This window comes from Sinohyriopsis cumingii, chromosome 7, assembly GCF_028554795.1.
Source record: "Sinohyriopsis cumingii isolate HCF-2022 chromosome 7, ASM2855479v2, whole genome shotgun sequence".
In the NCBI taxonomy this organism is placed as follows: domain Eukaryota; kingdom Metazoa; phylum Mollusca; class Bivalvia; order Unionida; family Unionidae; genus Sinohyriopsis; species Sinohyriopsis cumingii.
In genome coordinates, this window is record NC_142967.1 from 94,401,176 (window position 1) to 94,417,094 (window position 15,919).

At 37.7% G+C, this 15,919-nt stretch overlaps 1 protein-coding gene across 1 annotated transcript in view; it reads right to left on the reverse strand.

The window, feature by feature from the left end:
• Positions 1 to 12,837, reverse strand: part of LOC149795748 (putative pre-mRNA-splicing factor ATP-dependent RNA helicase PRP1) — a 56,888-nt gene extending 44,051 nt beyond the window's left edge. The window contains exons 1-2 of the mRNA XM_089965660.1: positions 12,733 to 12,837; positions 7,724 to 7,842 (exon numbers count right to left, since the gene is read on the reverse strand). Coding sequence (XP_089821786.1) covers positions 7,724 to 7,842; positions 12,733 to 12,782 — 169 coding nt within the window. The 5' untranslated portion in view covers positions 12,783 to 12,837. The remainder of the gene's footprint in view (positions 1 to 7,723; positions 7,843 to 12,732) is intronic.
• Positions 12,838 to 15,919: the final 3,082 nt, after the last annotated feature.

A 15,919-nucleotide genomic window follows, 5' to 3' on the forward strand; every position in this document is an offset into this window, starting at 1 on the left:
CTACGACGAAAAAATCGCAATTGAAAACATCAACATGATAAATAATAGAATGTTTGCGCGAACCGCTGATCCCGCGTTTGATATGGATGCCCCAGTGCGCAGGGATGATTCTGTCCGTGATTATCAATATTATTCTTATTATGCAGCGCAACCTGACCTACGATCGCGAATTGAACTTCAGGTCCAAGATACCAGTAAATACTTTCTGCCGTGTGAAGCGTTTATCGAAATTGAGGGAGAACTCGTGACAAATGCCGCCGATAATGCACCATACGCAGATGACCATCGTATTCGAGTTGGCTTCGTCAACAACGGTATCATGGCGTTATTTGAGAGCGCCAGATATCTTATTGACGGGCGAGAAATTGAATCAATAGAACGAGAAGTTGATGTTGCAACGACGATAATTGGGTTAGCGAGATACTCGGATGATTATACAAGATCGGCGGGTCCATCTATGATGTTTGCGAAGGACTCCACCGATAACGCTGACCATCTTCAGTACGTTAACGTGCTGGTGGAAAGAGATACCGCAGTTGACCCACAGGCTGAAGCAAATAACCCAGACCGCAGAGCAAGACCAGGCGTTAATTTCAATATTATAAAAAGTCTTAACGATAATTACAATATGGGATTCGCAACACGAGTAGGGATGTTGCAAGGACCACGCCGAAAGTTTTCATGCGCGATTCCACTCCATCACATATTTGGATTCTGCAGAAATGTTAGAAAAGTCATCTATGGGGCTAAGCATACAATTGCCCTGACGTGAAGGGGCGATGATAACAATGCAATATGGCATGCTGCTGGCGTCGCTGCCGGTAAAGTCATTTTAACTAAAATGGCATTGTGGATGCCGGTGCTGACTCCATCAGTTACCACGGAAGCACGATTGTTAGCATTTATGGAACAGGGAGGGAAATCGTTGTTGAGTTGGCTAGCGGTAACAACTGATGCTAAAGAGGATAACGTCGCCGATACGTTTACATGGCACCTGGCATCAAAACAGGGTGTTTCAGCCCCGCGTCATATATTCATAGCGCTACAGAATAGGGAACGATTGGGCAGTCAAGAACACAGCCACATGATATTTGATCAATTAGGAGTCAGGGATGTTTCGCTGAGAATAAACGGACAACAGGAACCATCCGAGGATATACAGCTTAATTACGGCGACAACCATATCGCACGTGTGTATCATCGATTGCTGTCGTATATGGGTCGTGATCAAAACGTCGACACTGGTTTACAAATATCACAACTTGATTTTAAAAAGCTGTATCCGATTTATTATTTTTCGTTGGAACATCTTGATTTAACGAGACAATCCGTCGTTGATATACACTTCTGAGCTCGTATAGCCCCGGTTGGTGTTAATTACAGAGCGGTTGCGGTCATTCTCAGCGATAAATCAATGCTGCTAGAAGGTGTTGGTGGACGAATGAGAATCGTTGATGCGCCAGTGGAAAACATGTAATTGAAAGCACAAAACGCGTTTACAATAAATGTCGTATAGTGTCGTCAGTGTAGAGTTGACTGATGGTCAAGTCAAGAAATTACGATCAAAGTCGGCTAAACAATGCGGGACCACAATAACGCTGAAGCCGTCGCAGATGGCAGGTGGTAATCATAAGATATCGTTGACGGCGCGTCAAATAAAACATTTCAATAATGCGATGGAGAATAAAAAAGGTGTTCAAATAGATTTTTCAGCCGCAGCAATTAAAAACATGGAAAAGACCGGTGGGATATTTCCGCTGTTAGCTGCGATTCCTGCGTTGATTGCCGCGGCCGCACCAGCAGTGGCTAAGGCGGCTGCGTTAGGGGCCGTTGGTACCGCGGCGGGAATGGCATTAAAGAAGGCAACCGGGAAAGGCTACAAAAAAAAACGACCCGTGGCCAGAAAGGGTCTAAGACTACCGGGAACCCCGTATTCATGGTATTCGGGAAAGGGTCTGAGACTACCGGGAACCGTTTATTAACTCAAGAGTCTATGACTCCAATGTCTAATTTTGATTTAATAGACGCCGCAAACGCGTTAGCGATAAAAAACTTCAGAGGTGTTTTTATGAGGGATCAATTACCGGCGGCACCAAGGAATATTGAAACCGGTATAATTAACCTCGATGGGTCCTCCGGAGCGGGAACTCATTGGGTTGCATACGCGATTGATCCGCGTGCGATCGTCTATTTTGATTCATACGGGTTAGCCCCACCAAACGAATTCATGCGGTATGTCCGGGTGTGTTCAGCCCCGGTTTTTTATTCCACGCTACCAACACAGCGATTAAGCGACCCACCGATATGTGGCCGTGAGGTATTGAACGTACTTGCGGCGATTTCATCATTGCGAAAACCACCTCATATGGTTGTAAACGAATACACTAGTGGGGTCGTAGAAGCTCAACGGATTTTAGAGAATAACATTTACAATAATAATGATTGATATCTGGGGGCGACCGATTTCGGCGCTGAAAGAATCCACGGAAGCGGCCGCCGCCGACATAAAAAAACTAATTGAGGATGAAATCGCTGATATGTTGAATCTAACAAGTGTTGACCCGGGCGAAATAGTTGTATTTCAAGACCGCCAGGGTAAATTGAAATCCGGTAATGTGTCACTGAATGATGTTTTAACACGACAGCGTAATGCCGCCGAGGACACTATCGCGTTGTATACCGGCGACGGACGACTCAAACCGGGTAAACATATATTGGTGATAGAGGATATGATAAAATTAGTCCAAGACGGTCTTATAAGGTCGAATGAATTTATGATCGAACTCAACGTGCATGCGAAAAAAACTACCGATAGTTTTTTTGGGATCCCGACGGTAACCGAACCAAATCTTGCAACAATAAAAAATACTATTTCGGAGTTTACAACGCTGTCGGGCCAATTTTACACGTTACGAAAAAATTTTAACAGGGTTGATAGCGCCGTTGATAAATTCCTTGGTAAAAAAAATGTCAAACCGGATGAGATTACAACAACTATAAATGATATCACTGCGTATAGACAGGAAATAGAAACAATCAAAACTGATGTTGCAATGAACAAAAGGAGTGTAGACGTGCATGAACGGGAAATAGGAATAATCGGCGCTAATGTTGCAACGATCATAAATAATGTAGACTCGCATGGACGGAAAATAGAAACAATCAAAACTGATGTTACAACGATCATAAATAATATGAGCGCGCATACACAGGAAATAGGAACAATCAAAACTGATATTGAAGCGAACAAAAAGGGTGTGGACGCGCATACACAGGAAATAAATACACTCATTACTAAGGTTACAGCGAACAAAAAAAGTATGACCGAGAATACACAGGAAATAAATACACTCATTACTAAGGTTGCAGCGAACAAAAAGGGTGTGGACACGCATACACAGGAAATAGATACACTCATTACTAAGGTTGCAGCGAACAAAAAAAATGTAGACGCGTATGGAGAGGAAATAAGTACACTCATTACTAAGGTTGCAGCGAACAAAAAAAGTATAACCGAGAATACACAGGAAATAGGAACGATCAAAACTGATGTTACAGCGATTAAAGACGGACTACCGAGAGTAGCAGAGCAATTCGAAAAAATAAAAATCCCTCATGAGAACATCATCAACACAGTATACACAATTCGGCATGGATCATTCGATTGGACTCCTACACAGAATACAGTAAATATTACCGCAACTGTTAAGGGTATTTATCGATTGACACTGGTTTCAATGATGCAGTTTAATATATTATCGTCGAGTTCATCCGGGTTTAACAATACAATATCAACAATTATAGACAAGAACGCAACTGAACAGTTTACAATTTATGCCGTTGATAGAAATCTAGCCGGGGCAAACATTACATGGTATGTGGAATTTGCAGCGAATCTAAGTAATTAAAAACACTAGCTCTTTTAAAATAAAAATGACCACCAAGGAAATTGAATCAGAGGTATCACCGACGTCACATCAATATCGATTCAATACCGCAAAAGAATTCTCCGCGAACTTGAAAACGCTTTCCGAACAATACCGTGTAAAAATAAAAAAATACCGTCGTAACATAACCGCCATCGACGCGGTCGTGTACTCGGTGTCGGGTATAGTAGCCGGTACCGGTGTTATTTTATCCACGGTGACCACGACATCCCCGATCGCTGTTCCAATCGCTATCTCCGCAATGACAACAGTTGCTGGAGTCGCCAACGCAATCACTAGGAAGATATCATCATGTTTTCAGAAAAAACTCAACGAGTATACAGTAAAACATCAAATAGTATCCGACGCGTACTCGAAATTATCCGGGTTGATCTCGTTGTCAATTGATAATTTGTTCGTATCCGATGTTGAATTCTCCACGATGGTCCAGTTATATAGCTCCGCGATGTCAAAAATCGAGGATTTTCAACTGGAAGCCGGAACCACCTGGTTGTTGAAATTAGACACTAAAGACAACGAATAATAATAATGTCGCTGAACCCCGAAGGGTTTCAATTACTTCAGCGGATCGCGGAGAACACCACTCCGGTACAAACAAATATGATATCAATAACGTCAACGAAACCCGAATTCAGTGTGAACTTCCCATCGCCGATTCCAGTAAAGGAAATAGCGCTGGCAAAATTGCGAATATATCACAGTTGGCCTAATATTCGAGCGAACGCATTTAACGGACAACAACCTAATAACTCGCTGGTTTTTGCACGGACAAATAAACCCGATGGAACCCCCAACTGGGAGGAGGTTACAATAGCAACTGGGTCATACCAAATAGAGCAAATCAATAAAGAATTTCAACGCAGGATAAAATCGATCACAGGAAAAGAATCAAAAATCGCTATTACGGTTCATGAACCGATGTTATCGTCGACGATTGAAATAAGCACACCGGGGTATATGGTTGATATTTATAACAGTTCAATAAGAACCATACTAGGATGGCCTGAGAATCCACCCGCGGACACCCCCCTTCAACTATCCTCAGACACGATAACGGAGATGGTGGTAGGCATATTGCTCCACACAACGTAAATATTGCATCGGTGATAGCGATTAATCTAGTGTGTGATGTTATCGAAGGGAGTTACCAGGTGGATACCAAGCAATCAAATCAGGCTCAACAGGGGTATATCCTTTATTCATTTTCACCAACAGCCCCTCCGGGATTTTTAATCATTGAAAGTCCGATTAATCCAGTCTATATGCGATGCCATGATCGGTTTTTAACGAGAATTAATTTTAGAATTACCGATCAGTCAAATAACCTAATTGATCTACAAGAGGAGGAGTTAGTGATCACTCTGTTTGTAAGATCATGAGGATCTTCATTGTAAATAACCACTTAGCAGCGGGGGGGGGGGGGGGGGGGGCGATGACATCGACGCGGTCGTCGATGTGTTTACCGGACGCTGACGACGCTGGGGATCGGCGCGCAGAAGGTATTAATTAAACCAAATGACGTTCCGGACAATTGTCGATTTGGCCCCTCGACGATGACAACGACGACGACGTCGTTTTTTTTTTACCAGGCGCTGACAACACTAGATCGTTGAGTGCAGAAAGTAATAATTAACCAAAATAACGATTGGACAAAATGTCGGATTCGCCCCCCCTGCTGCTAAAGTTATATCTTATGCTTCAGTAACTCCTGAAAACATTAACATATGTGAACCTGAAGTGTGATGCACCATGGAATTTTCCATTTATAATAAATACCTACATTTTCTGAATAACCTTTCTTTCCAAATTAACAAATTATCAATTAAATGACAAATTGTAAATTGGCATAAATTTGGTCTATTTTGTTATTATTTCAACCTCACAAAATAAATTAAATCTTCCTGGCCATAGGGGTGACCTTAACCATGAAAATATATTACACTATCAGCTCTCAAAAAAAAAAATTCAGTGCAACTCATCCAGCTACTACAAATTCCGATGTTCAAACTGCCAGATATTTTGTTTTACAGTTCTTATCACATTAACTTTGGTCATCATTAGTGACAACACAGATCTGAATCGAAATCCATTCAAGAAAATTTGCAGGCATATTTTTTTATTTTTTGGTTAATGATGAAAAACTATGCATTCAATGTTGAACTCTGCACGAAAGCTCATTTCTTTTCCCCCAAAAAATGTTACCGTTATGAAATCATACTCCTGCTATAACAATATTAGTAAATAAAAAAAACAATCTGGTCATGAACTAAATGCATAAAACTTAACAGAAGCCTGTAAAATGTTGGTCACAATGACCTTCTTTTGTTATAAGCGCATGGTACTAATAGATTTAAAAAGTGTGAGTCATCTGAACCTTGACAATAGATCTCAGGACGCAAGTCAAAATAGAAACCTCAGTCATTGATTTTTGTTTACCATGAGCTCAGTCAGGTTTGTTTTTTTATTTATGGTACAAACTAATGCTAAAGATTTCTTACTTCTTCAAAAGATCTATCCTACTTCACAGAATTGTTATTAACAGTCTGTTTGTTGGAGTCTGTGGGTCGGAATGATTATCACCGGCGGGTCATTTCTGGGCATGCCTTTGTGCCACTATACTTAACATGAGCCAGTGAATGATAATTCAATGCAAGTAGAGGTATAGTTCATTCGAGTTTTTTTTTATACTTTTATTTATATATAAAATCCAAAACCATTTTTGGTTTACTTCACAAGATCACTGATTAGAGACCACTTGTATGCGCAATAATGAATTTGAAGTTTCAACACTTAACACATAAACCCCTGGAGGTTTTTTTTTGTCGTTTTCGTCTGAAATTTGAGTAGTATTGAATGTTTTGATTCTCCATTTCTTTTCTTTCCCATTTGCTATGGGGGCGCTCACCAATTAATATGTACTTTAGAGAGAGTGACGCATGTAAGGTGAAGTAGTTTGCATTTAAAACATGCACAATGGAGAGAATGTTGGCATACCTATTTAAAAGTTCTCTATGTTGACACTAGTAGAATACTGATGACAATGGAGATTTGTAACCAATGAGTATCAATCACCCTGACCTTTGGTCCAGGTATGCAGACTTGAACTAAATTTAATGTGAACAAACTATATTATTTTAGTGAACTTGCCATGATCATTGCCTCTGACCATTAGACAGCAAAATCAATCGACTCTTCCTTACCCAACAAGCAAACCATCTAAAAAATTTGCAATTAAATTACGGGGAACAAAAGTTGTTATATGGAACCATTTTTCTTTCTCAAGTCAGATTTTTTTTTTATACCTTTGACCCTTAAATTGGCAGCATCTGATATTGGAGAACGAATTATTGCCGGGAAACAATTTTAATTTTTCAGTCAGTTGCCTTTACCTTTGACCTAGCAAGCCTAAAAGTCATTAACAAAGTTGTAAAGAGAGGGAACTCAAGTTATTGTGCACAAACCATTTTTCTTCCTCAAATCTGTGATGATGACCTCTGATTCCGAAAGGAATTGCTTTCTTCCTTACTCCAAATATAAGCCATCCAAAATTACGTAATCATAGATGGTGGAATTTCCAAGCTATTGTGTGGACAGACAAAATCGAAATATAACATGCCATGCTTTATGGTAAGCACATAAAACAAAGTTTCAATGGTGTGTTCTATAATGAAAACACCACACACACACACACTCACATAATGAGTGAGAGAGAAAGAGATTTCTTCCAGATGCAAATGCTAAGTTACATACAGATAAAATATGATAATAATACCAACCTGTGAATGGATTCATCTGAAGTGTTGGTCTTTGAATTCCAAACTGTTCAAAGATGGATTTGGGTTTTTCTTCTTTGACGGACACATCTCCCCGGTCTCTATCATCACGATCATTCTCTCTGAAACATGAAATCAAAATATACATAGGTATCATACTGAGATGCATACCTCTGCAAAAGGAAATAATGTAATGGGGAAATTGGGTGAATGCGTAGCTTGTATAAAGATAGTTAATGCAGTTCATTCACTTTGCTTGTATGAATAGAAATAAAAGAAACAGGTTTATGGATCATTAATGCCTCACTACAGTACCCAAAGGTCTCACTAGGATTTTAAAACTATGAGTCCAGGACTCCTAACTTGGTAAAAATCAGAGTCCCAGCAGCAAAAGTTGCAGTCCCCTGCCAGAAACATGTTGAAGTGGCTAAATGTCGTTAAAATGCCTGGAATAAACAGACAAAAAACTTTGTCAGTTTGTTTTTATATGCTTGGCTTTGGATCCCATCATTTGTGTTAAGGTCTCATGTTTTATTCCAGACCTTCCTTTAGTCTTGGTTTTTCTCTGCACACTGAAGCATATCTTGCATGCCATGGATGTCACTGGTGATACCAACACAATCACAGCTAGGACTGTAAAGTCTGGAAATCTCTGTACCCTTGAAGTAGAGTTGTACAGGCTTTTGTCAGTGTGCAGTTCAATGATTTTATGACTACCTAACAAGTAGGTGGTCTCAAGATATTTCATGCCTTGAAAATATGGAGTTTTGCAGATTATAAGAACCAGTAGTTGCCATTGAGTTTAATTTTCCATTATTTACACCACTGGCATATAGCTCTTGCTTGTCAATCAGAATGAATTTTGTAAATCCAAGGAAAGTTTTCATTCCAAACACTAAGCAAGGCATCACACACTTTCTTACCCATGGCTACTGTCCCATCCAAACTTTCAGTTCTAGCAACTTTAGCAGAGTTCTAAATCTCAAAATACTTATCCAAATTTGCACACGGCATTTTGTCCAAGTCTTGACATGCCTTGATTTCAATGTTGCATTCAATATTTATATGGCTACAATCAGAAACGAACACAATAACATTGATAGCAATGGGCTTCACCAATGCCGCAAATTGCGATTTTTCCCCCCTAATTAGCTACAAAATATACCAGCTGGAGATATTTTTGGCTGATAAAAACTGTATATATAGTCATAGCTTTGGAGTGAAGAAATTCAAAGGAACCATGACCGGTCCCCACAAACTTGGATATAAAAATGCGCTGGAATCTATTGTTAAATAAACAAATCCTTGTTTCATGTTGACAAACCACCCCAACAGTGCACTGCTATATCATTATCCGCTTACACTGGTGACTGGGATTGGTAATGTCTGCTGTAATATAACCAAATTAGCCATGCAACTGACTAGGTTCAATCGACCACCTCTGAATGCGAGAACAGGAAAAGACTAATCAACCAGAGGACAGCATTTTTTTAAAAAATAGTTTCCCTGCAATTTCAAAAGAAAACCGATTACCTTTGAAGCATTGATACATACCAAGCAAATAAAATAAATATGTTTCAATGATCTACACTTTTTTGATGTTGCCGCAGCAATAACATATTTGTTGGGGCACCTTCATCAAAGCAAGCCAACAACCTCCAATCAAGGGAGGTCAGCAACAAACTTAAGTAATATTATTGTTTCATTTTTCATAGTGATTAAAACATATTTATTGTGCCACGAAACATTTCCTGTTTGCAACAAAAAAGTGCATATGGAGGACTCCTGCGTGGGTGATTTTCTGCGTCCCAGATTAAAAAAATTGCATCCAAATACATGTAACTAAGTGTTTCTGAGATCTCTGAGTACCTAAAAACTGACCCAAATTAAAATCTGAAAACCACGGCACAACAGATACATATGAGATGGGCAAAGGTAACATGGACCATACAGAAACATAAATGGATTACATTTCCAAAGCTGAGCTATTAACTTGCAAATTTAAGTAAACCAAAATCTTTATTTTTTCAGTTTCACATACTGGCAATATTGTCAAAAGTTCTAACTCTTCTTTTCTCTCCTTTAATTAATGTATTACTTGATTATTATAAATTCAATGAAACAAAATGGAGCAGGGTTGAGAGGTCACAAAAAATGATTAATCACGGATTTGGATGCAATTTTTTTATTTTGAGATGCAGAAAATCACTTACACACGAGTCCTCTGTATGCACAAATAGCTGGGCAGCAAATTCAAAGGCTTTCATAAACATACTTGGCATCCTTAAAGTGGCTGAATGTCCAGATGGAAAGAAAATGTGGATTTCATTGAGTTTAATTTTCCAAATTCTTTACACCACTGACATATCCATCTTCTCTGAGACCAAATTTTGTCAATTCAAGGAAAGGCCTTATTCCAAACACTAAGTCTGGCATCACACACTTTCTTACACTTGCCTAATGTTCCATCATACTATCAATTCTAGCAACTTCAGCACTCTTCTGAATCTCATTACTATCTTTGTCAATTTGCCGTTTAAACCCCAAATACTTGTCCAAATTTTGCAAATGGCACTTTGTCTAAGTCTCGATGTATCATGATTTAAAGGAAACATGCACTACTTATTCTGCTATACCAAGAAACAAACACAATAATTAAAGCTAAATTTGTTCATCTGATGTACTCTTATACTGACCCCATGTACATCTCTGGGTCTTTCTGCCTCTGAATTTAGTCACTGTAAATACCAGCATCTTTTCCCACCACTCAGTAGTTAGTCGAAGTCTTTGAAGTTGCCAACCAGCTACTGCATCATGTTCTTTTGATATACTCTTATAATGACATGTTCATCTGGGGCCCTTTCTGCCTACCGAATTCTTTCATTGTAAATATCAGCACAGCTAAAATGATCAATTGATCAACACATTTTCACACTAAGCAGATGGACGAAGCAGGACTCACAAGCCTTTGAATTTGCAGCTCAGCTATTGTGTGTATGAAGGACTCCTGTGTAACTGAATTTTCTGCATCCAAGACAAAGAATTTACAACCAAATAGGCATGATTAAGCATTTCCGTGACCTCTGAAATCTCTAAACTTGTTTAAACAACCCATGCACCATATACATGAGAAAATACACGAGTATCTTCATATCATACTGTTCATCCTAACTTATTTTTTGCGAATAAAACGATACTGTAACTATTCAAAGGCAAAAAACTAAACCATTAAGGGGCCGTCCATTTACAATGTACAGTATGCATGTAGGGGGAGGGGGTTAATCCAAATGCATGCACTTGTGTAGGAAGGGCATACGTACGTATAAGAAATGGGGGGACGGGAGTGAAACCTAGATAATTTATATAATATTGACCTGTTCAACTGGGTTTAGTTGGCATTTGAATTTTAGTGGACACTAGACAAACTAACATCTCACTTGAGGTAGTTCATGACAAGAAACACAACACTAAATTATCATACTGAAGAAATGTCATATGCACAAATTAAGAATAAAACTAACTGTACGTTACTCCTCTATCCCATTCATAGTTGAACACCCATATAGGAGATAAAGAAAATGTGTGCAACTTCTTGCTTACATGATCTTAACTTGAAAGTTCAATCCAACATCAACCTTCTTGCTGAACTGCCATTAAAAAAATCAATAGTGATCGATACTTTTTGTCTGGAAATTTTGTTACAATATTTCATGTGCAAATCACTCAAAAGTCATCACTGAATAAACTCTCTCATAACTATATTATGATTACATTTTAAATCTAAAATTAGTTTATAAATTTATATCAGTAAATGTGCTTACACGAGTTGTAACTTACTACAGTAACCTTTATTTCAGGGGCACAAACCTTGGGTGAATGTCTGGAAATTAGTCCTACAATGTAAGACGCCTTTTGTGATATCCTTTTTAAGTCACCGTCTTGCTGTCTAAATAATGTCGCTGTTTAGCATGTTTCCAGGTTGACTAACATCAGAACGATAAGACAAATTTTCACGACCTGTATGATTTATAATGGAGGGAGTAATTTACAGGTAAGGCTGATTTTATTTTCTAACAACTGACAAAAAATTGGTTTGTAAAATGGGGCTCTTTTAACGGATATCACCGCACCTTCCCCACGTCCTACAACATAAGACACATCACCCAATATGTCTGTTTTTGGGGGGTGATGGGTCTTACTGCCTAACTAACGTCAATGTGTAGCGTGTTTTGATGTCGACTAACAATGTAACAAAAGTCAAATATTCAGGAATATCACACACAACTGACAACCTACAAAGACACTTTCCTAAAAAATAAAGTTATAATGTTTTTGTCAGACTTTACTTACCCTGGTGTCTTTTCTCTTATAAATTCAAATTCTCGCAAAATAAATGGACCTGTTTTCAAGTTTCATTGGCCTACATTTCAGTTGGCTGGAAAACCATGATAGCCAGGAATGCCGAAATCAGGTTAAGCTTAAATATTATTCTTTAATGAAACAAATACAAATATATTATGCCTAATGGAACTGAGCAACGTTTTGTTTCGTTCAATAAACATATCCCCCAAATGAACCTACTTAAACATACCTCAGCATACCTCGACTACCGTCGCATTACAACAAATTCAAATGTATGTCAACAGAACGTGAAAATGCGTCCATTTGCTAGTGTCATATTTTCATTCTGCCAGGATTGTAGGTATATTAATTACACAAATTTGTGAAAGTGTCGATATAGACTGCAAAGTATTCCTGAAACTTTGACTACTCATTCCAATGTCAACCGACATCGGAACACGCTATACAAAGCCGTTATTTGGGCAATAAGACAAATAGCACTAAAACAAATATAACATGTGCTATGTTTTACACGATAGGACTACACCTTCCCCCACCCGTTGCTTCGTAGACCTGATTTAGTACGTCCAATATGTCTCGTCTACACCAGTCAGTTACAGAAAAACACTAACGGACCATATTAAAACTTCTAAAGACATTTTCTATTATACCTGAATCGTTTAGACGAATCACCAACGTCAAGTCTATGGCGTTTCGACATTGTCTGATTTGTTGCCGAATGGCCGCTTATTGTTACCTCATTATATAGAATACGGATTTTCAAAAGTTTAAGACGGAAGTAGTCCAGTGTAAAAGTGCCGAAATAGCTCGAAACCTGATCATGCTGCTACAATTTAATTTTTTGAGGTGGGTGGGGTGGAAGGCTGGGATTTTCTTTGCAAACAGAAATTGGCTTTTTTCATTTACCTCAAGATAGTTTATTTCGTTTCCTTTTTTCAACTAACTTAATGGATAGATAAGGTTTTTATTTGTTATAAATCAGAGGATGAAAACATCCGGAAAAATGTCCCGAACTTTTTCTTTCTTTTTGATGTTATGGTCGATACACAAAAACTATTTAAATTTTTCAAACTAATACGGAATTTAGTGGAGTTTAATAAGAAATTGTCCGAAAAATGTGAAAGTTGCAATAAGAATTCTTACTAGTTGTGAAGAAAATAGGACAATTAAAAGTGACAATTTTGTACATTTATACAATTAAAAACTATATAAATTATTCCGAAATTTAGCGAAGACTGAAAAATAAATATCCAAACACTTTAAAGATTGACTTTTTCAAATTGTAACAAGATTTAAATTTTAATGTTTTTCCATTACAAATTATGAATAATATGTGAAAAATATTTTACAAATTTCAAGCCGTTTTGAGTGGCCAATACCCCACACTGATTAACCAACGAAAACTGAACAACGGAGGCGTTAACATAATGGAAAATATCCCTCTTAGAAAACAGTTCAAGTATCGACAAAGAAAATATGAAACAGCATGATCATATGATTGTTTTTGTTTCGTAAAAGCGAATCTGTTGTTTATATATAATTTATATTGTGTGTTTGATTTTTGTACTCGATTTGTATCGTTCTAATCAAAATAAATGTTCTCATCATAAAAAATGTTTACTTCTATTTGAGTTCAAAGCTTACATTTTTTTTTAACGAACTTAGATGTTCTACAAGCGAATTTGTTTACGATTTGATGGAATTTTCCATTTAAAATGACCTAAATGCTGGCCATTTTATTGTCCTATATTAAGTGAAATTAGAATATATAGGATGAGGCAAACACAATTATGTATTCCTATTTTATGTTCAGTGTGTGGAATAATTTACAGCTGTGTTCAGACATAATTTTGAGAGCAATCATTTATTTTAGGATTAATTCAAAGACGTTCTGGATAATAATATTGTGGTCAATCAAGCCTATTGGCCCATCAACACATTCAAGATATTTGGTACATCATCATATTCAATACTGGAATTCGTGCCGAACATTTCAAACTTTTGGATTTGTGATTTAGGATTATTTGGAATTTAATTCAAAATACTATAAGTTCCTCTTAAATTTTCACATTGTTAACTTAGGAGAAATACATTCATTTAAACGTATTTACAAGTTTGTCAACGTTGTGTAATAAGATTAGACGTCAAATTTTCTCTTCCAAAGTATCAATGTAGATAACAACCATGACCCACAATGGGAAATTAGAAACAGTGCGGAGGCCATCTGGCAAACTCAAGAAAAGCTTAATGCATGTTCTCCCATTGGTGGCTCTTCACTCCACAAATTAAATGCATTTGTTAGTCCCCTCGTCCCAAGTAGATAAATCCTACCATGAATAAAAGTTTGGAAGTAAAAAATCGGTATTCCATCCAGATATTTAATTCACTCTTTGCACGTGGTCAATCGATTTTCAGTCAGAAAAAGCCAATAAAAAAGCGTATTCATTTTTTGATATGCAAATCTGAATGAGCTAGAGATATTCAGATTACCGATGCCTCAAACGAACAAAAACATAATGAAACAACTTTTAATAATGGGAATAAATAAAACAACAAATTATCAGTCATTCAAACGGTTTAAACACAATGCAATAATTCACAATGATTCAAGACTTGATAGAGCAACTTCTTTGCAAGGCATTTCAGCATCTAGACGAGAACATAATTATCGATCCAATATGGAACACGTCGTTCTCGGTTCTTCAGTATGATAATCCGTTTCATCGCCGTTAACTCGTTCGTCATCATATCGCCACATGGTTAAGGCAAGTCAACAAGTCTGACGTTTTTGTGCATTTTCATGAGCCTCGGCATCATCTGCGATATAATTCAAATTTGATTCAACAGCTAGTAGCTGCGTATGACCAAACCGCGTATGATCAAAATGTACAATCTGTGGACGACTGTTTCTCCCACAGTTCACCTTGAACGTGAATTCACTCACTTTGCCTCAAACCTTTAAAGGTCCGCTTTATACGAATGTTCTAGCAACCAATGTTTGGCCTTTCTTCATAAACGATGTAAATGGCTGTATCAGAACCTCAAACTGGGTAGGAGAAAAAGCGTTCAGAAGCAGAAACATTAAAAGAACCCATTCCAATAAGTAAATTCAAAACGTCGAGATAAACAAAGAAACAGCGGAATAACCCATACAAGTAAAGAAATCCAAAATAGAATGAGAGTGAAAAAGAATAACGAGAAAATGGACCTGAGTGGTATTTTGAAATTTCATTGCGATTTCTTTGCGAGAAAATACCAAAAGAAATAAGTATATCTCTGACCTGACTTGTTCGATTAGTATTGATAAGGCAATCAAACACAGTATTATGGACAAATTAGTTAATTACTGTTATTCGGTGAAATTTGCCCAAACATTTACTTTGAAGCAACAATGGGTATTTAATAGGTAGCATATATAAAAAGGGTCAGTTATTAGTTGTTATATTAGAGAAGTAAGGAAAAATCACTAGCCTGTGACTGCAGTTTACATCCATTTGTATGCTCCATTCAAAAGTTTTTCTGGGGTGGGGTGGGGGTGGAGTTTTTTCTTGAAGAAAAGCTTAATGCCTACAGACCTAGCCTCGGTTTCGTACATCATTTTTCATAGGGTTTAAAAGTATCTTTCACTAAACTGCCAAATGCCTAACTTACTTAGATAATATTATTTATTGCACTAATGCAAAAGAATGTGTGACTAAAAAGGAAATGCAATAAATAGAAACCGCGTAAGTGCTTTGTTCATTTTCGTGGGAAAGACTGATTTGATACAGTATAGGAAAGTACGTCTCGTCCTGACGGCTTCGACATATTCCTACGCCGTATCATATCAATCTCGTT